This window comes from Astatotilapia calliptera, chromosome 12, assembly GCF_900246225.1.
Source record: "Astatotilapia calliptera chromosome 12, fAstCal1.2, whole genome shotgun sequence".
In the NCBI taxonomy this organism is placed as follows: Eukaryota; Metazoa; Chordata; class Actinopteri; order Cichliformes; family Cichlidae; genus Astatotilapia; species Astatotilapia calliptera.
Genome location: NC_039313.1, coordinates 37,018,843 through 37,038,975, shown reverse-complemented (window position 1 = coordinate 37,038,975; position 20,133 = coordinate 37,018,843). Strand labels below are relative to the sequence as shown.

Genomic DNA, 20,133 nt, shown 5'->3' with positions numbered 1-20,133 from the left:
TGTTTGATGCAGAATCCCAGAAAGTCCCACATCAGCAAAGTGTGTCCGTCTCAGGCCGAGGACAAACGGGGTCCACTCAGTCCAGGCTCGCAGTGTGCTAGTCCACCCAGAAGCTGTGAAGAAGAGTATAAAAAGGCTGTGCCAGTGAGAGCTGCCATGGTTGTCATGGTAACAGAGCTGAGCATGCTCACTCTGAGCAGAAACCAGACTCAAGCATCCTGATTTTCTTCAATCCCTGTGATCTCTGAGGTTTGACTCCAGCAGCGATTATCGATCCTATCATCACTCCAATCAATCTGTTTGATTGGCTCTGTTTCAATAAAGTCACAGCCTTTCATTAGAGCTGGGCGATAGAACGATAACGATATGTATTGTGAAATAACTTTTTCTCGATAGAAAAGTTAAACTATTGAGATAGGCCTCACCGCTCTTGTCCTCTTAAAAAAAACCCCCAGCCAATCCAAATTAAGTAGCGCAGAGCCGAACCAATCACAGCCGCAGTGTCACGTCACGTGACTTGTTGCGTACAGCACAAGTGCCAAGCCGCACATGTGTATTTGTTTGGGAAGCAGCCAGCCGCCGTGCCGCCGGGTAACGGAGGAAATGAGTGTGCCGAGAGCGCGACCGAAGGTTACCGAGGAGAAAACAGACGATGGTTCCAACGCCGGAGAGATTGTCGAACGGAAGAGCCACAGAAGCTCCGTAGTGTGAAGGTATTTCTGCTATTTCAAGTCTGACAAAAACAGAGCAGCTGCACTGTAAATGTGCCGAAAGCAAGTCTGGAAATACAATAAAGCGGTGCAGCTCAGTCTCTGACTGGAAGCGCTGATTCGTCATTCGGCTTTTGTCAGACTAGTAACTGTTACAGCTGTTTGAAAAGCTCAGCTATACAACAAGGAGAGATTGAGAATTTCCTTTTAGTTCTCAGTTTAGTTGATGTTGACAAAAGTTAGTCAGTTTTGTCTGTTCTTCTGTAAAACAAACTAAGATTTATTTTTAGAATTAATATTTTGTTTCTAAGTGGAATTGACAGTTTAGTCTGTTTCGTTTGTTCTATTTTGAAACTTAAACGCTTTAGCGGCTGCCTTTTGTGTAGTTTGCAATATTTGCCTTTATTTATCTGAAAAAGTCTCATGTTCCTTAAGTACATCTACCCTGTTGAACTTATTATGGGAAATAAATATTTAAAAACAAGCTGCTGATTATTTCACATTTTACTTGTGAGCAACGGCACATTTAAATCTTACAAATATAGTTATTTGGCTGATATCGTGATAGATATCGTTATCGCCTGAAATGAAAAACACATATCGTGATATGAAAAAAATCTCATATCGCCCAGCTCTACTTTTCATGTGTCAAAGCTTCACCCTCTGTTGGTCTTCCTTGGTCTCTTGTGTTCTGGGGGCCTCTGGATGTCTGGAGTTTTGATCTCCTCCACACCTGCTTCATGCCCTGGAGGACGGGGCTGTGGCCCCCCCACACCCTCTAGCAGATCATTACATGAAGGAACCTTTTAAAAACAAGCGCGTCCATGCTCACAGGTGTACACACGGGTGATCACACCCACAAACTACACCCTTTTTGGCTCCTACCTCAAAGCACACTGTGTTCTGTTGATCTTATGTGCTGCACAATAATGTTTAATATTTAGTATTTACTGTCATATTCCCATATATCATTGTGATGTTGTTTATTCTATTACTCTTGTTCTCTTCTGCTTGTTTTCTTTTTTCTTTCTCAGCAGGTGATCCAGGTGATTGATATATGCATTTTTTTTTTCTGCTCATTCTGTTGGTTTTTGTCTTTTGCCCTTCTCCCCCGTCCCTCTTTTCAGCTGTTTCTCTTTCTTTCTCCCCTTCTTTCCCCCAGTCAAGTCTGTCCCGTATTCAGTAAGTGAAAATAAAATAAACAATAAAAGGTGAATCAAATGGACCATTACGGCAAGGCTGGGATGGTCAGTTTGGTAAAGTAAATCCGTTGGGCATCTTTCTTTGCCTTTAGACAACAATTCTGATGCAAAAGAGCCAAACGGGACAGGCAAAAAAAAATAAATAAATAAAAATCCCAATATAAAGTGAGAGAACACTCTCGATCGTCCCCACAAACCCTCCACACCACATCAGGCACAAAACGAGACCTCGGATCAGGCGAAAAGCAGGAAGCGAAGCCGTCCGTTAACACCGGCACGCCATATCCATCCACTGACATTTTGAAATTCATATAACTCTGTTATAATTCAAACAAAACATTTTCATGACTTTTCCTGAAACGGACTTTTTCATCAAACAGGGAATTTTGAGTTGTGTGTGATCAAAAGAAAAAGATTAAGACCACCTAAAACTGCCCGACGTCATTTTGACTCCTTGGGAATGGATGTAAAACTATTGCCTAGCAACACTTACCGTTTACACGCATGTTGATATGAAGGCGGGTGTACCATGAGCTAAAGCGAGCAGACATTCATCCTTTTAAGTACCTTAAATAAATAAAGTAAACTTCATTTAAAACCAGTCCTAACTCACAGAGCTCCAGTTCATCTAACATTTTCTTCCATTTCACTTTTACTCAGTGCTACATCCTGGACTCTGTTTGGCTGCAGTTCACACTCCACACCAGCAGGTGGCAGTAACACACCATTTCTTATTATTGAACATTTTTATTTAATCATTATTAAACATCAGGTCTCTCTGTTGGTACATATTAGTTGATCTGCCTGGTTACAGCAGGATGTAAGTTAGCTTAAACGAGTCAACAGTCCCGAGTCAGTCGAACGATCGGAGTCCTCGAAGCGACGCCAGCTCAGTTTAGGCTTTCTGTGTATTTCTCATGGCTTCATCTGCTGTTCTGTTTTCTGTGGCTCATATTTTTCATCCATTCTCTTCCTCTCATCCAGGTCAGGGTCACGGGGGGTGGGGCTAAAACTTTCCCAGGTGCCTGTGGGTACAGGGTACACCCTGGACGGGTCTACCACAGGGCACACACAGACAGACACACACCCAGTCACCTGTTTTATATTGTGTATCATAGTTGGTTTTGTATATGTGGGTAATGACCTGTCTGATCGACTGTATCAGACATCATGCTTTCTCTTATTTACTTGTTCTTGTTTCCTGGTTGTCTCTTTAGCCAATCGTGTTTTTCTCGATGAGACGCAACAAATACGAAAGCTGCACTTCTGCACGGGCGGTGAGGATGTTCCCCTGTTTTATACGAAGTAGAAGCTGCAATCAGTTTTGGAAAAAGTCACGCATACATCCTTATTTATCCAGGTAAACACTCTGACACGCCCCCTTGGAGCTGGGACATACAAGATGGCATCTTTACCTTATGTTACACTAACGCTGGCGATCAGGATACAGCCGGTTACAACCTGCCAAGATAACCCAGGATTTGATCTGCGCATTGGGGGGGTGGCGTGTGCCACATTACAAACCTGACACGAGCTCAGCACGAATACATGAATGTTTACAGAACAATGAAACCGCTTCAACTTTGTTTTATCCTATTTTATGTTTTCTGCTTTGACTACTTTTGTCAACAGATGTGATATATAAATAAACTTGAACTTGCTGCCAACAGGGGGAAAAAAGACTATTGAAGCTCAGCGCACGAAGCCCCCAGACCCTCCCGTTCTCCCCGTAGTGGTCCGAGGGATCCTCCAGGAATGGTGACGCTACGTTCAGGACAGCTGATTGGCCTGCCACCTTCAGGAAACCGACGTTAACCCTGAAGTCACCCGGATCAGCCAAAAAGTCGTCTTTGTGGTGCACACCTCCGATCATCAGAGCGCTTTACTATCACAGAGTTTATGAATCAACATGATGCTCGGCCCTCACACAGTCACAGTCCACCAATCAGCAGTCAGCATAGCTGGGGCCTTCCAAAATAAAATACCTGCTGACCTCTGATCTCACAGACAGACCTCTCCTGGATGTTTCCATGACAACCAGGAGGTCCGAAGGAGTTCAGGACTCTGAGTTCAGGGAGGAGATTTTATCGATGGACTGCAGCAGCTGAGACACCAAACGCAGAGTCTCTGCTTCCCCCAGCAGCTGCCTGCAGAGACAGGTGAGACAGACACAGGTGAGACAGACACAGGTGAGACAGACAGGTGAGACAGACACAGGTGAGACAGACACAGGTGTGACAGAGACAGGTGTGACAGACACAGGTGAGACAGACACAGGTGAGACAGAGACAGGTGAGACAGAGACAGGTGAGACAGACACAGGTGAGACAGACACAGGTGAGACAGAGACAGGTGAGACAGACACAGGTGAGACAGACACAGGTGTGACAGAGACAGGTGTGACAGACACAGGTGAGACAGACACAGGTGAGACAGACACAGGTGAGACAGACACAGGTGAGACAGACACAGGTGAGACAGACACAGGTGAGACAGACACAGGTGAGACAGACACAGGTGAGACAGACACAGGTGAGACAGACACAGGTGACAGGGAGAGAGTAGCAGCATTAACAGCTTGGTGTTATGGCTGATGGCTGTATGTGTCTGCAGGTACTGACCTGATGGAGGAGTGGGCGTGGCTCGCCATCTTGTTCAGGTAGTCGGATGCCACCTGAGCATTTTGCCTCATCGTCATGACGACCTGAGACTCCATCGACTTCAGACCGTTGTTCTCAGCCCGCAGAGAATCCACCTCGGCCTCAAACACACACACACACACACACACGCTGATACACACAGCCAGCAGATTATCAATAATCAATGATTCATTCTCCATCTCACCTGCAGCTGCTGTAGCTCCGCCTTCAGTTTGGAAACGGCGTTCTCCGCTTTCACCGCTCGCCTCTAACATGGACAGACGTAGAGTATTTTTACACACACAATCTCACACACACACACACACACACACACACACACACGTTCATGCAAACACTGTGTTTGTGTGTACCGTCATCAGGTGGAGGTTCTGCTCCACAGAGTGAACCATGCTCTCCAGGTCCTGGGCCTCCTTCTCTTCCTGACGCCTCCTCTGCAGCAGCTCCTCCGAGAGCTGCGACGCCCTGGGAGACAGAGGCATGCTGGGTAAATGATTGGTCAGCGACATATTGCGGCGCTGTCCTGTGATTGGTTGGTACAAACCTGCGTTCGTTCACTTCGGCTCTCCTCTGCAGCTCCCTGACGGTCCTCCTCAGTGCTGCGTTCTCCTCCTTCAGCTGAGACAGAACAGGAGCTCGTTAATACGCCTGTTCTGCTTTGTCCCACGCTCCCTGAACTAAGCGCTCCGTGGTTGGGTTACCTGCTGCGTCTGGCTGCTCCTGGCACTCCTCCTCCTGCAGAAGGTGGCTGGCTCAACCATTGAGGTCTCGTCATCTCCTTCATAGTTCTCTCCTCCTCCTACTGCACCTCCTCCTGCAGCTGCTTCAGGTTTGGAGGAGAACCTGGTGACACAGGTGAAGGTGACTTCACGGCAGGTGCAGTTTCATCTGCACAGAAGCTGCTCGGACATTTTTACGCCCCGCCCTTCATCTGACTCACCTGGTCTCCTCCTCTTCTTCTTCCTCCTCTGTGCACAGGGAGGAGGTGCTGCCAATGCCTGACTGGAAGCTCCGCCCCCACTCCTCCTCCTCCTCCTGATGAGACAGACAGAGGCTGTGTGAGGCGGGTCGGGTGTATCCTTCGTAGTCCACGCTATCCCAGGATTCACTGCGAATCTGAGGTTGAAGAAATGTTTTGGAAAAAATGGCGGCCTGTCGAAGGGAAGCGGTCCAGAAACGGACGAATGTTAGCATAACGAAGAATCTGAAAACATGTTAAACTCAGCTAACCTTCGGCGAAGTTAGGTGACGTTAGCGATATCTAACATGGCTCGGGTCGTACGAGCTTTGGTCTGTTTGTCGCTGTGAAGCCAAACGTACGTCAACGTTTACACCGAGCAGACGGTTAAGGCTGTGCGCCAAGTGTGTTTACGGGGACCAAACATCTGGCCCCTGGACTGTGCTGAGGACACAGACTCAAGCATGCTGCGCTGAAGTTCTCATCCTGTGTAAGCTACTAATGATAGACAGACCGTGTGCTTAGAGGAGAAAACTGTGTTTTCATCTGTTAACAGATATTTGATCAAGTTTTCTGCCTTTGTTGTTAACGGCGAATCAGTCGCAGGTATTGAATTTGAACTGAAATGTACGAAATTATATTCCATAACCAACACGCTGCTAGTTTCACGCTATTATGGGTAGGCGGAGCTTAAAGAAGCACAGGCTCCCGGTGTGATTGGTCCTTTTGATGGACACTTGAGATTACACTGTGGCAGCGGCAGAAACACTGTTTTTAACTGTCCAGCCGTGGAAATACTGACACCTGTCAGTGGGTTGTTGATGTCGAAGCATGGAGGGGCCTAAGGGAACACCTGTCACCATCTTACAGTGACTGCAGCCATTCCCCAACCCTCTGTGAGTGGGACTCATCAGTGGGTTAGAGTGGGCCCATACTGCTGTGTCAGTCGTTATGCAGATGTGCTGTTTATAAGGTTGGAACCTGCAGTCAGCTGACACCGAAGGAGTCACCTGATGATGAGACTCCCACTGAAAACGTCCAGATGAACACAACCAGCTTTTTGGGATTTTCCTAACCTTGAACTGAACATGAGCAACACCAAAGAGATGGTGGTGACCTTCTCCAGCAGGCAGCGTGGTTCTGTGCTCACAGCTGTGACACGCGTGTGTTTGTGACGGAGACGCTGTTTTCTGCAGATTTTGAGAAACAGCAGCTGAGCTCAGGTCACCTCTGCAGTTTCATGAGAACAGTTACAGCAGCATGACGTGGGCTGAACACTCAGCGTGGGGCCGATGGACGGTTTGAGTCTGAGCTGTGAGCCGATTACACGCTCGGCCCACAGCGATCACATCCACGACCGCCACAGCGCAGCGGTTTGAAGTTTGTGTCACTCTTTTAAATATGCACATGTACACGCGTGTCACAGCTGTGAGCACAGACCCACTCTGTGTTTGTGCTCGCTGCCTTAGGACAGAGGTGCACCTCCAGCTGTGCAGCTGTGCAGTTCTGACCTCAGTGCGTGCCTGCTCCGGGTCCGGGTCCTGGTTCTTCCAGCGCAGAAACTCTCTGAAGGAGAACGGGTTGAGCTCCTCCGCCTCCACCCCCTCCACCTCCTCATCTGCACACACAGAACAGCTGGAGCTGTGACGGAGGCTCACATGGCGACTGCAGACCCCCTCCCCCCCGGACACTCACCGTCTGTGATGATCAGAGTCTTGCCGCCTCTCTGGTTGGACATGTCGGACTCGCAGACAGACACGTGGCTCGCTCCGCGCCCTGACTTCCGTTCACGTATCGATCATAACTATCGATCAGCCTCTGAATCTCCTCTGCGGGACCAAACCAAACCCGGAAACACCAGCCGACGGCTCCCGGTGCACGTGATCCACATTCACACTTATCATTGGCTGGAACCACTTCGTGACGTCAGAGAAAAAATAGCCCACAAGGAAGCGCGTGTCCCGCAAGGTCCCGGTCAAGAAATCGAAGCACGCGTCGCGGTTCGTGGACGCGCAGAGACCCGGATGCTGGTTCTGGCTCTGCTGAGTGCAGAGCTCGCTGAGAAGGCGCGCGCATGCTGACAGCACCGGCGGGGTTCCGGTTTCACGGTGAGTGTGAGTCTCGGACACGCGGTCTGTGTTTGAACGCTGCCACAGTGGGGCGTGGGGATGTTGCACTGTGTGCTCTGGGGCTCCGAGCCCACGGATGTCCACGATCCTGCGGCAGAAACCCAAACTCTTCTTCTCTTGTTCTTGATTTTGTCTCTCATGTGTCTGCAGAGCTGAAGGATGTCTGAAAAGGGGACTCCTGAGGGGGAGCGTCCTCAGTCCCAAACCCAGTCCACCCTGTCCCCGTCCCAGGCCAAGTCCCAGTCCCAGTCCCAGCCTGGTTCCAGTTCATCCAGTGGGCCCAGCTCAGCCAGTCAGTCGTCGAGTGGCTCGGGGACTCTGAGCAGCGTGGACACCATCCCCGTAACGCTCGCGTCCGTCCCAGAGGAGCCCGAGCCGCAACCCTGGGGCCGCCTACTGCCCATGGTCCCGGGCTTCAGGAGCCACGGTACCGCTGCTCACAACACGCCGGCTCGTCCTCTGTTCACTCTGTTCTTAATCAGGTTCCATTAAACTGAACATATTGTGCTGTGTCTGGAAATAGTAATTAGTAGAATTAGCAGCAGAATTAGCATAATCAGCCAGCCGAGCTCTGCTGTTCCATACTTTAAATAACACATGAAGTAATCAGGATACTTCTGTTCAGCAGACAGTGCTTCAGGTGTGACAGATCTTTAGACTGTAGATAAAAGATGGACGTGGCATCCTGGTTTTTTAACACCTCTTCCTGTTTCAAGCAGTGACCAAAGGATGAGCTAGCTGCTGCTGCTAATTAGCAACCAAATAAAATCCCAGAATTGCAGGTTTTGTAATTCCACGGGGGGATAGAAGACTGCATAGAGGAGCACTTCCTGTTTCCTGTTTGTTTGTTTACAGACTGCATAGAGGAGCACTTCCTGTTTCCTGTTTGTTTGTTTACAGACTGCATAGAGGACCAGTACCTGTTTGGACGGGACTCCAAGTGTAACTACGTCCTGGAGGATCCAAATGACCGAAATTCCAGAAAGTTCCGAATCTACAGCAAGAAACACTTCAGGATCTACAGAGTGAGACTACTGCAGTACTACTACCACTGATATTAGCACTGATCGTACTGTGAGTACTGCGCTCACGGGGCTTTAACGTCGCCCTCTCCACCTGTGTGTGTCAGGAGGGCTCGGAGGTCTTCGTGGAGGACCTCAGTAATAACGGCACTTTTCTCGATGGGATTCCGATCGGGAAAGACAAGAAGCTTCCTCTGGTCAATAACGCCGTCATCTCTCTGGCTGAACAACGAAACCGAGGTGACTCCGCCCACAAGAACAGCACCTGAAAACACCTGGACACCCTGGTGCCGGTCTCACCTCCTGCTCATGTCTCTCTGCAGTCTTTGTCTTCATCGACCTGATGTCGGACGATCAGTCCAGCCTACCCAGAGACCTGCAAGACAAATACCTACTGACGCGACGCATCGGCACGTGAGTTGTTTCGTGGCGTTGTGATGTCATTTCCTGTGCCACCCTGCTGACTGTGTGTGTTTCAGAGGAGTGTGTGGCGAGGTCCGGCTGGCTTTCGAGCGATCCACCTGCAGGAAGTTTGCAGTGAAAATCATAAACAAGAAGAACTTTCAGTCTGAAGGGGTGAGTCGCCTCATCTGCTCTCTGATTGGCTGAGACCCGCTGCTCGTTTCTTTCGACTGCGTGTTTGTCAGCAGGTGTGATGGTGTCAGTTCATTTATGAATTTTAATAGCGTCAAAAATGCAGACACCCCTCTCTGTCAAACTAACAGTGCACTGCATGAAATCACCACTAGGGGGGTGGGAAACTCTCAGTACACTGCTTAATTTAAATATTTCTGGTGCCAGCCAATCAGGTATTGAATTGAACTCAGTTTAACCCAATGAAATGTCAGCAAGGTGTGAAAACACAGATACCTCCCAGAGAACTACAAACATGGCGTCTCAACCTTATTTTGAGTTGAAGGGGAACAACAACTTATTTTTCTGTCCAATCACAGACGGCGACACGAAACGCAAAGACGGAGATTGACATCCTGCAGAGGGTCGACCACGTGAGTAACACCAACGAAGAAGAAGAAAAAGCACAAGTACAGGAACGCTCCTTTATCGCCAGTAACAACACTCATCCTTCCTTTCCTTCTCTTCACTCCTTGTCTCCTGCAGCCTTGTCTCATAAAGACGGAGGACTTCTATCAGACGGAGGAAAGTTTCTACATCGTGTTGGAGCTGTGCGTGAAACTGCACCTGTCTCTCTCACCCGTCTCTCAGGCCACGTCCACACTAATACGTTTTTGTTTTTTTCTCTCCGTTTTGGCCTCCCGTCCAAACTGAGACGCCGTTTTCGCTCAAGGAAAACGCCGCGTTTTGAAAACTGATACATTTGAACACGGTGCTTTTCCAAAGAGTTGCCAACACTGGTGTGACCCGAGTGGACAAGGCCAAAATTGGCCTTATTCAGTTCTGTCTGTCCCCTCCCAAGACTGATATGGACAACCAGATCGTGGTGTCAGACTACGCCCAAATGGACCGCGTGTTGCGGGAGGAGCGTGCTTACATCCTCAACTTGGTAAAACAGATTAAGAAGGCTTATCACATAGTCATGTGATGCAGTCATGTGACCAATTAAACTGAGATAGCGGAGGGCGTTACACAGCAGTTGTTTTGTTTGACAGCCCTATTAAAGATCAACATCAGCCTGTACATGCTCCTGAGAGCTTTTCTTCAAATTCTTTAATTCTCACTCGCTTTTGCAACTTTGTACTTTTGTGTTACTTGCAGCAACGACTCCACCTCATTGTGAGTCTATTTAAAAAACTCGGTGCTTTTCCTCCACATTTTGCCGACGTGTCAACGAGCCGGAACGTAAATAAACGGCAGACAGAAATGAGGCAGGTCGAATCTTCTTGCGTTTCACGCATGTGCAGGACTGGAACGGAAGCGTTTTTGGCCGTTTCAATGTGGACGTACAACTCTGTGAACGCTAGTGTGGACGCAGCCTCTCTCTCACCTGTGTCTCTCTCTCACCTGTGTCTCTCTCTCACCTGTGTCTCTCTCTCACCTGTGTCTCTCTCTCACCTGTGTGTGTGTGTCTCTCTCTCACCTGTGTGTCTCTCTCTCTCACCTGTGTCTCTCTCTCACCTGTCAGGATGGAGGGGGGGGAGCTGTTCCACAGAGTGAAGTCGAAGCAGCAGCTCAACGAATCTGTTGCCAAACTTTATTTTTACCAGATGCTTCGTGCTGTGGAGGTTAGCTGGTGTTGCTATGGTAACGAGCACGCGCACACACACACAAACACACACAGGTGCAGCGACTGTAACTCTGTGTGTGTGTGTGTGTGTGTGTGTAGTATCTCCACAGTAACGGGATCATCCACAGAGACCTGAAGCCGGAGAACATCCTGCTGTCCTCACAGGACGATGTGTGTCTCATCAAGGTACGTGCGCTCACCTGCAGCATCACCTGCAGCATCACCACCTCCTCCCTCCTGAGTGTGTGTGTGTGTGTGTGTGTGCGTGCGCGCGCGCGCGTCAGGTGACGGACTTTAACCAGTCACGGATCCTGGAGGAGGCGGTGCTGATGAGGACTCTGTGTGGGACTCCATCTTACCTGGCTCCGGAGGTGTTCACGCACGCGTCCACCACAGGTTACGGGCTCGCCGTGGACGCCTGGAGCCTCGGCGTGCTGCTCTTCGTCTGGTAGGCTCCGGCCTCCTGCTGCAGGGATGATTGATGATGATGGATGATTTGTGTTGTCAGGGAAACGCTTTCGTTCATTCACCTGTCGCGCCGCCTCGACTCGTGCGCTCGCTCGTTTGCCCGCCTGGTTACCCTCGGCACATGAAAACAGAGCCGCTGCCGGCACGCCAGAGTCTGTTTCTACTTCCTGCGTGGAGCCATTGACATCGATCGCACAATTGATCTATATTCAGACGAAAAAAACTTCAGAGTAGAAAAACTTTATTTTTTTCTGTAAAGCCCACAAACATGTTTAACGAATCATTTTCATAACTTGAAGTGCAAAAAGAAATTTTACATTTCTAAATAAAACAATTACAACACAACACTCTGACCGCACTCTGACCGCACTCTGACCGCACTCTGACCGCACTCTTCAAACTTCCCCCTCTTCCTAAACAACCAAGTGCCACATGTTGCCATATCATTTTTTGATTGGTTGACATGGTACACAGTAACACCAATAGGGAAGTGTTTGCTAGCACTGCCCGTTCTTCCTGCTGTAAACACAGTTTTATTCAGAAAAACGTGGCGTGTACTTTTATCATAACCCATTCAGACTCTGTCAGAACTGGTATAAAGTTTGAAGTCCGCACCTTCGACCCAGGTTGAAACGAGACTCTGGGTCGCTGGTTGCTGTGTCGTCTTAAATTGGTCGTGTGATTTTGACGCGCCGGTACCTCTGTCGACCCCAGAGTGTTAAACGTGCTCGTGGGCATCGGCTGCTTTTACACCCATGTTCAGTCCCTGGTCACCTGACCTTTGACCTCAGAAAGGCTCCTCCCTGGGATGAATCCGTATTACATACAGACAGAAAACGCTGGCTGTCAGCGGCAGAGTCTGACAGAAACTGCATTTCTGCAGCGACCGGCTGATTCCCGAGACCTCGGCACGCGTCGCTGTCCGAGGTGTTCACAGCGTCCTACGCCTGCTCACACCACCAACGAAGAAGAAGCAGAATACGCGTCCGCTTTTTATCCCTGTAGGACTCGGTTTCCATAAATGACTCGTGGTTTACGAGTCATTTATGGAACTTCGGCGGCGATGTCACCTGGCTCCTGCAGGCGTGTGACTGTCGAGGAAGCCGCAGAGAAACAGCCAGGGTCAGAGGTCAAACATCTCCACCTGAAAGCTGTGAAAATTTCTATGTAACGTTTGATGATTTGCTGAAACTCCAGCTTCATCACTGAGTCCTCCTCTCTCTCCTCCCGTGTCAGCCTGGGAGGTTACCCTCCGTTCCACGAGAGCTTTGGTCATCAGTCGGTCACCGATCAGATCATCAGAGGAGAGTTCACCATGGTTCAGTCCAAGTGGACGAGCGTCTCTGATCAAGGTACGAGCTGCTTCAGTTAAACTTTATCGATACTGTTAGTGATGACTGGCTCGCTGTCGGGCGCTCGCTGAGATTTTTCTAGAAATGAGCAAACGAGAGCCACTCACACCGCAGAGTCACCGTCAGGCTCACGGTGTGTTCAGGTGTGTCAGTGAGTCACTGCGTGTTCCACAGTGCGTCGGGGGGCTCAGGACTTTTGCACAGCACTGTTTTGGTTCCATCTTGTTTGGAACCTGAGGGTGAAGGGCGGAGCTTCCTGTGTTTGGACTCATATGACCCGTTTGTGTTTCAGCCAAAGACGTGGTGAGGAAGCTGCTGGTCGTTGATCCGATGAAGAGGATGAGCATCGAGGAAGCTCTGCAGCACCCCTGGCTACAGGTAACGCCTCACCTGACGCCCCGCCCCCCCACCCACCCAAATAACCACACACCAGGCTGTGTTCAGTGTTTTTGTAGTGACTCCGCCCTCAACGATGGCGGTTGGCTGTCTGCAGCACAGCTGACGCCACAGCAGCAAGTCTTAAGAGGGTTAAAGATGTTCAGGTGCATTGTGGGAAGTGTAGGCTGCTCACTCTGTGATGGTTGCAGGACCAGAAGATGTTGGAGACGGCGCACAGGCTCATGTACCCGTCTGCAGAGGGAGGGGGGGCTGCTGCTGCCATGGTAACCACACATACACAACCACACACACAGTACAACCATGACTCTGCCTCCTGATCCATTGAGCTCCTCCCCCTGCAGGAGGCGGAGTCGACCTCAGGAAGACACCTGAGGAAACGAGGACGAGAAGGAGATGGCGAGGAGCAACATCCTGCCAAACGGAGCCAAGGCCCGCCCTCTTCCTCTGTGTAGTCACATGTCTCTGCTGCTGAACCTGGTGTAAATAAAGTTTTCTAATAAAGATTTTTACATTTTTGCTGAGTCTCTTTAATGTGCTCGTTTGAACACGCCTACAGCGCCGCAGCTCCTCCTCCAGCCTGCGGGGGGCGCTCAGTCACAGACACTCAAGGGGCAAAGTACAAGCAGCTTTTTTTATTTTCATTTCAAAGCTCATTTCCTGTTAAAGTGCTTCAGCTGATTCAAACATTGAACTCCAACATTGATTCATCGATAGATTTATTGATTCTGTCATCGATCAGAGTCCAGGAACTCTGTGACGGCTCGAAGGCCTCTGAGGTTTTTAAAGCAGAGAAATCAAAGTGAAATTGAGCCACTCCTTTATCCTCCTCACACCCTCGACTAACTCCTCCCCCTCATGCCGATGTCACAGACGGGCTCGGCGGCGGTCTCTGAGGGCATACAGGACGCTGTGAGCTTCGTCAAATGCCTCACCGACGGCCGACTGGACTCGACTCCTCCACCGCTGCAGCTGAGGACGCTCCTTCAGGACGTCTCTGCCCCCGCCCAGAGGCTGCAAGGAGACACACTGAGCATGCTCAGAACCATACAGACACAAACAGAGGGTACGTTCAGAGTGCCCGCTCCTCTCGGGAGCGTTTCTAATCAGCTGTCAGTCCTCAGAGTAAGGAAAGGAGCTTCAGTGCTTCCTTTAGCAGAGGAGACAGTGGAGCATCCTTCATGAGAAGAGAAGCAATAATCTGAACTCAGTCTGTGAAGGTTCTCAGACATCCAGCTCAGTGTAGTCTGAGGAGCTCAGAAAGAAAAGCTTTGGGACTTAATCAGAGAAGCTTCTTCAGTTCTAAGAACAACAACTGGAGAGTCCCTAAAAGGGTCGTGGACCCCCTATTGATCCTCTTCCTCATCACAAGAGTATCATGTCTGTAACTGCTCGCTGGGGCAGGGACAAGTTAAAAAGTGCAACACAAACAGACATGCTCTGCTTTCAAAGTAAAAGCTGCACTTTTGTTGGCAGCAGTGCAGAATTACAACTTTTACTTTGAAGGGGAAGCATCTCCATTTCCTGTTTGTGTCTCAGTTTCACTGCAGCTGTTTGGAGACGAGCTCTCTGAACATACCCAAAGAGACAAAAAGCTTCGCTGAGGGGGGCGGGGCTTGAGCATCCAGAAACTGACCTGCGTGAGCTCGCACGCCGCGAGCAGGTCGGCCACAGTGATGTCATCACCGCAAAGGAAAGGCTGGCGGCGAAGAAACATGGACTCCAGTTTATCCAGCGTGTCGTCGAGGTCGGAGAGAGCGCGATTCAAACGGGCCTCATCCACCGGAGAGCCAGACTGAGCTGGGAGCAGCACCTGAGGTGGGCGGAGACACAAAGCACACCTGAGCTCCTTCATGGCATTACAGCAGCTTTATATTCCTGATGATGTCAGAACAGGTGCGGCGTCATCACAGAACCCCACGCTGCCGTCTCCTGATCAGCTGATTTCAGATATTTGAAGACGTGTTTTACAAAATCAGGATTTTGGCTCCATACCTCCAGGATGAAGACTTTAGCAGCGTGCGGTCGTGTGTTGGTGTGATGCCACGCTGTGTACTCGTCCACTCGGGCTCGTCTCTCTGGTTGCCGTGGATACCAGTGCTCTGGGACATCGTACTTGGTGGTGAGGTACTTCAGGATGGCGTCGCTGCAACACATGACACAACCTGACGTTTACACTGAGCATGTGATTCCGACGTGACCCGTCCTGCCTCACAGGAACACACTTTAAATGAGTGAGCGTGTGTGTGTTTTAATCTCTAAAGTTAATTCAATTCCATTTTATTTATATAGCGCCAAATCACAACAAAAGTCGCCTCAAGGCGCTTCATAGACACTGAGAAAAACCCAACAACCATATGACCCCCTATGAACAAGCACTTTGGCGACAGTGGGAAGGAAAAACTCCCTTTTAACAGGAAGAAACCTCCGACAGAACCAGGCTCAGGGAGGGGCGGGGACATCTGCTGTGATTGGTTGGGGTGAGAGAAGGAGAAGTTAGAAATATCCTGTCTCAGAGTGAAGCTGAAAAACTAGTTCATGCATTTATTACTTCCAGGCTGGACGACTGTAATTCATTATTATCAGGAAGTCCTAAAAACTCCCTGAAAAGCCTTCAGCTAATCCAAAATGCTGCAGCAATATGGGCAGAAATCTGTGCCATCAGAAACTGAATTTGAATAAGTTCAATTTGAATTGCTCAGATTGAATCTGAATTGTAACTTGAATAAATGCTTTTGAAAACTGAATTTGAATTAGTCTAAATTGAAATTGAATTTTATATTTTGAAAATGAATTGATTTGCTTTGAAACTGCATTTTATCCTTTAAAAATTCAGCTCTCGAATAATTTCAGTTTCACTTCTCACCATTCAATTTCTGTTCCAAAATTCAGTTTTTTGGAACTTACATCCGGTTCCGGTTCAAGCGCAGATGAATAGAACTACGTTTTACTAGCGGACCGAAAGTGTTACTGACGGGAATCTACAGCGTCTTGAGCTGAATTAAGACTTCAGAAGTTATTCGTCATGTCGAATGACCAGCGGATAAACTCTCAGGTTGGTAATAAATGTATTACATGTATAAGAACAAGTGTCATGTTAACAAATGATAGCCGTACAGTAACTTTTATGCTTATTGTAGCTGCTAGCTAAAAACGCTAATTTAGCGTAGTTTGCCTTGAATTCAGCTTTGACAACAAATATGATCGACTGTTTCTAGTAGAATTCCAAAGTTGTCATCTTGGACCCTCTCAGAGTACCCCCTCTGTATGCTTGCAGAGACCCCTACAGAAGGGAAACATGCAAAACGGTGTCCAAACCTTTGTGTTTTAGCTTTATTTATGTCTTACACAGCATCCCAACTCTTTAGCTAACTTAATAACTTTAGCTAAAGTGAGTAGTTAGTCTAATTCATTAGTGCAGCATTACTGGATCACCTCTGTTTGAAGTGATATATTTGTTTGTCAAAGCTGAATTCAAGGCAAACTACGCTAAATTAGCGTTTTTAGCTAGCAGCTACAATAAGCATAAAAGTTACTGTACGGCTATCATTTGTTAACTTGACGCTTGTTCTTATACATGTAATACATTTATTACCAACCTGAGAGTTTATCCGCTGGTCATTCGACATGACGAATGACTTCTGAAGTCTTAATTCAGCTCAAGACGCTGTAGATTCCCGTCGGTAACACTTTCGGTCCGCTAGTAAAACGTAGTTCTATTCATCTGTGCTTGAACCGGAACCGGATGTAAGTTCCAAAAAACTGAATTTTGGAACTGAAATTGAATTGTAGAACTGAAATTGAATGGTGAGAAGTGAAACTGAAATTATTCCAGAGCTGAATTTTTAAAGGATAAAATGCAGTTTCAAAGCAAATCAATTCATTTTCAAAATATAAATTCAATTTCAAATTAGACTAATTCAAATTCAGTTTTCAAAAGCATTTATTCAAGTTACAATTCAAATTCAAACTGAACTTATTCAAATTCAGTTTCTGATGGCACAGATTTCTGCCCATACAGCAAGAGTCCTGACAGGGACTAGAAAGAGAGAGCAGATTTCTCCTGTTTTGGCTTCCTGTTAAATCCAGAATTCAAAATCCTGCTCCTCACATACAAGGTCTTAAATAATCAGGCCCCATCTTATCTTAATGACCTTGTAGTACCATATCACCCTATTAGAGCACTTCGCTCTCGCTCTGCAGGCCTACTTGTTGTTCCTCGAGTATTTAAAAGTAGAATGGGAGGCAGAGCCTTCAGTTTTCAGGCCCCTCTTCTGTGGAACCAGCTTCCAGTTTGGATTCAGGAGACAGACACTATCTCTACTTTCAAGATCAGGCTTCAAACTTTCCTTTTTGCTAAAGCATATAGTTAGGGCTGGACCAGGTGACCCTGAATCCTCCCTTAGTTATGCTGCAATAGACGTAGGCTGCCGGGGGATTCCCATGATGCACTGGGTGTTTCCTTTCCAGTCACCTTCTTCACTCACTATGTGTTAACAGACCTCTCTGCACTGAATCATATCTGTTATTAACCTCTGTCTCTCTTCCACAGCATGTCTTTATCCTGTCTTCCTTCTCTCACCCCAACCAATCACAGCAGATGGCCCCGCCCCTCCCTGAGCCTGGTTCTGCTGGAGGTTTCTTCCTGTTAAAAGGGAGTTTTTCCTTCCCACTGTTGCCAAAGTGCTGCTCATAGGGGGTCATATGATTGTTGGGTTTTTCTCTGTGTGTATTATTGTACGATCTACTGTACAATATAAAGCACCTTGAGGCGACTGTTGTTGCGATTTGGTGCTGTGTAAATAAAATTGAATTTTGTGTGTGTGTGTGTGTGTACCTCTCTGTGAGGACAAAGCCGTCGTCCACCATGACAGGAACCTTCTGCATGGGGTTCAGCTTGGTGAAGGTCGGAGTCCGATGTTCTCCTGCACACACAAGAGAAGCTAAAAACAAAGTCCACTCAAAACTCAGGTCATATAAAGCGGCCTGCAGCGTGTGCGCTCTAATGCAGACAGAAGTCTGAGCAGCAGCTTCATTCAGAACTCCGATGGGAAACCAAGTGATTTAAGATTCCCAGAATAATGATCTGTTGTTATTTTTTGTTTCCGAAACATGTAAACTGTGTGAAAATCGGACATTCGGTGAGTTTAAGAGCGCCGAATGTCCCCGACCAGTCTCATGACGTTTTCTATGAGGATCAGCTCGGTTCGGATGCAGTTTCCTCTCACGGGGTCAGAGAGAGCATAAATCCGGAGATTTTGAGTGAGGTCTGGCGGGCTCTGTGCACCGCTCGGATGTAGGTCAAAGTTCTTTGGGTCGGAGTTCAGCTGAAGTTGTGTGCCCACAAACTGCTCTAAGTGCGCCGAGTGCGTACACGGGTGAGCAGGCCGTCAGAGGACTAGTTAGCCGCTCGGCTAGTCGGTTAGTTAACCGGCTGGTTGGTTAACCAGCCTGTCAGTAGCTCACCTTTCCGCAGCGCCACGGCGCGCACTTTGTGCGGGATTTTGGTGCAGGTGAGCAGGATGTGCACCGCCCGGCAGGGCTGCGATAGAAGGTCCAGGTACACCTCCACCAGCCGGCCTGTTGCCATGGTGACCGAGGCGTTTTTATCCGTTAAACCAGCGAAAAAAGCACAAAAAGCGTGAGCAGGTAGCCGTCCGTCTTCCCCTGAGGTTCTGCAGCCTGACAGCTGCTCCACAGCGCCCCCTGCAGCCGCACAGACAACTGCAGCCCAGAAAAGGTTACAGCTTCCTTGGAGGACACTGCAGCGCCTCCTTGACACCTCCTTCAGAGGAAACACAGAAGCATCATGACAGGACGACCCTCTTCCTCTGTGTAGTCACCCAACAATCATAGAGGTTTACATCAGCACTGCAGCAGCTTCTACTGTTATAACCTCACATTGCTTTTCTCAGCTTAAATATGTAAAAATTGTGTTTTTTGTTCTGTGTCCTGTTCTTTTTGCATATATGTGTGTTTTTATTGCTGCTGACACAACCAAATTTCCCCTTGTGGGACAATTGAAGGATTATTCTGTTCTCCTGTAAACTGGGAGCGTGTCCGTGGCGTGTGCTGTGTTCAGACTGCATGAACAGCTGCTGTGCTTATCTCTCGTCATTAATAAACCTTCTCTCTCAAACTATTTCAGAGTCGAATTAGTTCTAAAGAAAATGAGGAACGCTTCACGAATTTGCGTGTCATCCTTGCGCAGGGGCCATGCTAATCTTCTCTGTATCGTTCCAATTTTAGTATATGTGCTACCGAAGTAACACGACCACCCCGGCCCGTCTGCGCCTTATGAGCCCGTCTGCGCTGGAGGCGCTCACTGATGACTGATGTAAGCTGACACAGCAACAAGCTGCAGCCTATTTCAGCCCACATTGAAAGTTCCAACTTCAAAGTTTTTAAATTTTAATTACAGGCCAGTAAATCCAGAGTTATGATCATATATATCAGCCACGCTTCGTTCTAAATACTGTCGTCACGTTTGTGTGTGTGTGTTTTAAGCGTTTTCTAAAGACAGCGCGAAAACAGTAAAGAAAGGAAAAAAGCCACCTCTTTCTTATTGGTGGAAAAATGCACCATATCGACCAATTAAAAAAAAGTCAACATGTGGGATTTGGTTGTTTAGGAAGAGGGAAAAGTTTGGGGAGTGACGGTAACAGGGCGAGCGAGACAGAGCGAGCAAGTGAGAGAGACAGAGTGAGAGTTTAGATGTGGCAGATTTGTGACGTTTAGTGTGGAGTGTTTACTTAGTGTGTTGTGTTGTGTAGTCGTTCTGTTGTGTAGTCATTTTGTTTTGTGTGTCAGTGAGGGCACTAATGACTGTCACAGAGGCACATTTGTAAACACTGTCACTAAGTAGAAAACCAGCGGAGTGATACACCAGCTGTTGTCGGGCCTGCAGGTTTGTCCCTGTGCTCTTCTGTCTTTTGGTGGACAAACTTGTTTTTACTGGCACACATCATTTGTGGGGCATCTTATTGCCACACCTGATTGTTCTCTCATTTTAGTTTTAGTAAGATTTTTAAATGGT

At 48.2% G+C, this 20,133-nt stretch overlaps 3 protein-coding genes and 1 non-coding gene across 5 annotated transcripts; 1 reads left to right on the top strand and 3 right to left on the bottom strand.

Annotated features, from left to right (window-relative positions):
- Positions 1 to 2,639: 2,639 nt before the first annotated feature.
- entr1 (endosome associated trafficking regulator 1) lies at positions 2,640 to 7,293 on the bottom strand. Of its 2 annotated transcripts, none has more exons than XM_026187085.1 (9): positions 7,223 to 7,293; positions 7,039 to 7,145; positions 5,510 to 5,721; positions 5,271 to 5,412; positions 5,114 to 5,187; positions 4,923 to 5,034; positions 4,757 to 4,819; positions 4,534 to 4,673; positions 2,640 to 4,059 (listed from the first exon to the last, which is right to left on the bottom strand). In XM_026187085.1, exons 1-9 carry the CDS (start codon positions 7,263 to 7,265, stop codon positions 3,969 to 3,971), a joined length of 984 nt encoding a protein of 327 aa, XP_026042870.1. In that variant the 5' UTR covers positions 7,266 to 7,293; the 3' UTR covers positions 2,640 to 3,968. The 2 variants fall into 2 exon arrangements, with proteins under 2 accessions (XP_026042870.1, XP_026042871.1); XM_026187086.1 differs by having other exon boundaries at positions 3,182 to 4,059; positions 5,510 to 5,604.
- A 10-nt stretch (positions 7,294 to 7,303) lies between these two features.
- chek2 (checkpoint kinase 2) lies at positions 7,304 to 13,616 on the top strand. Its single transcript, XM_026187084.1, has 15 exons — positions 7,304 to 7,635; positions 7,807 to 8,083; positions 8,557 to 8,681; positions 8,786 to 8,918; positions 9,002 to 9,092; positions 9,158 to 9,254; positions 9,632 to 9,685; positions 9,798 to 9,862; positions 10,780 to 10,879; positions 10,981 to 11,067; positions 11,166 to 11,329; positions 12,586 to 12,701; positions 12,994 to 13,079; positions 13,289 to 13,363; positions 13,442 to 13,616. Exons 2-15 carry the CDS (start codon positions 7,816 to 7,818, stop codon positions 13,550 to 13,552), a joined length of 1,572 nt encoding a protein of 523 aa, XP_026042869.1. The 5' UTR covers positions 7,304 to 7,635; positions 7,807 to 7,815; the 3' UTR covers positions 13,553 to 13,616.
- Positions 13,617 to 13,717: 101 nt separating this feature from the next.
- On the bottom strand, positions 13,718 to 18,917 carry gstt2 (glutathione S-transferase theta 2). Its single transcript, XM_026187087.1, has 5 exons — positions 18,564 to 18,917; positions 17,935 to 18,022; positions 15,093 to 15,243; positions 14,734 to 14,910; positions 13,718 to 14,111 (listed from the first exon to the last, which is right to left on the bottom strand). The coding sequence occupies exons 1-5, from the start codon at positions 18,685 to 18,687 to the stop codon at positions 13,965 to 13,967; spliced, it is 687 nt and encodes a 228-aa protein (XP_026042872.1). The 5' UTR covers positions 18,688 to 18,917; the 3' UTR covers positions 13,718 to 13,964.
- A 346-nt stretch (positions 18,918 to 19,263) lies between these two features.
- LOC113034433 (U6 spliceosomal RNA) lies at positions 19,264 to 19,369 on the bottom strand. The gene has a single exon (XR_003274177.1). It is a non-coding gene; the product is annotated as a U6 spliceosomal RNA (small nuclear RNA).
- Between the last annotated feature and the right edge of the window lie 764 nt (positions 19,370 to 20,133).

Coding starts and splice junctions, on each gene's coding strand:
- entr1 (XM_026187085.1), bottom strand. CDS start 7,265: ATGTCCAACCAGAGAGGCGGCAAGACTCTGATCATCACAGACG. Junction 5,413..5,509: donor GAAGAAGAGGAGGAGACCAG/GTGAGTCAGATG, acceptor CTGTGTCACCAG/GTTCTCCTCCAAACCTGAAG. Junction 5,188..5,270: donor GGAGCAGCCAGACGCAGCAG/GTAACCCAACCA, acceptor GTTCTGTCTCAG/CTGAAGGAGGAGAACGCAGC.
- chek2 (XM_026187084.1), top strand. CDS start 7,816: ATGTCTGAAAAGGGGACTCCTGAGGGGGAGCGTCCTCAGTCCCAAACC. Junction 13,080..13,288: donor TGCAGCACCCCTGGCTACAG/GTAACGCCTCAC, acceptor TGATGGTTGCAG/GACCAGAAGATGTTGGAGAC. Junction 13,364..13,441: donor GGGGGGCTGCTGCTGCCATG/GTAACCACACAT, acceptor CTCCCCCTGCAG/GAGGCGGAGTCGACCTCAGG.
- gstt2 (XM_026187087.1), bottom strand. CDS start 18,687: ATGGCAACAGGCCGGCTGGTGGAGGTGTACCTGGACCTTCTATCGCAG. Junction 18,023..18,563: donor CGCCGTGGCGCTGCGGAAAG/GTGAGCTACTGA, acceptor TTGTGTGTGCAG/GAGAACATCGGACTCCGACC. Junction 14,112..14,733: donor CGGCGTGCGAGCTCACGCAG/GTCAGTTTCTGG, acceptor GTCTCCTTGCAG/CCTCTGGGCGGGGGCAGAGA.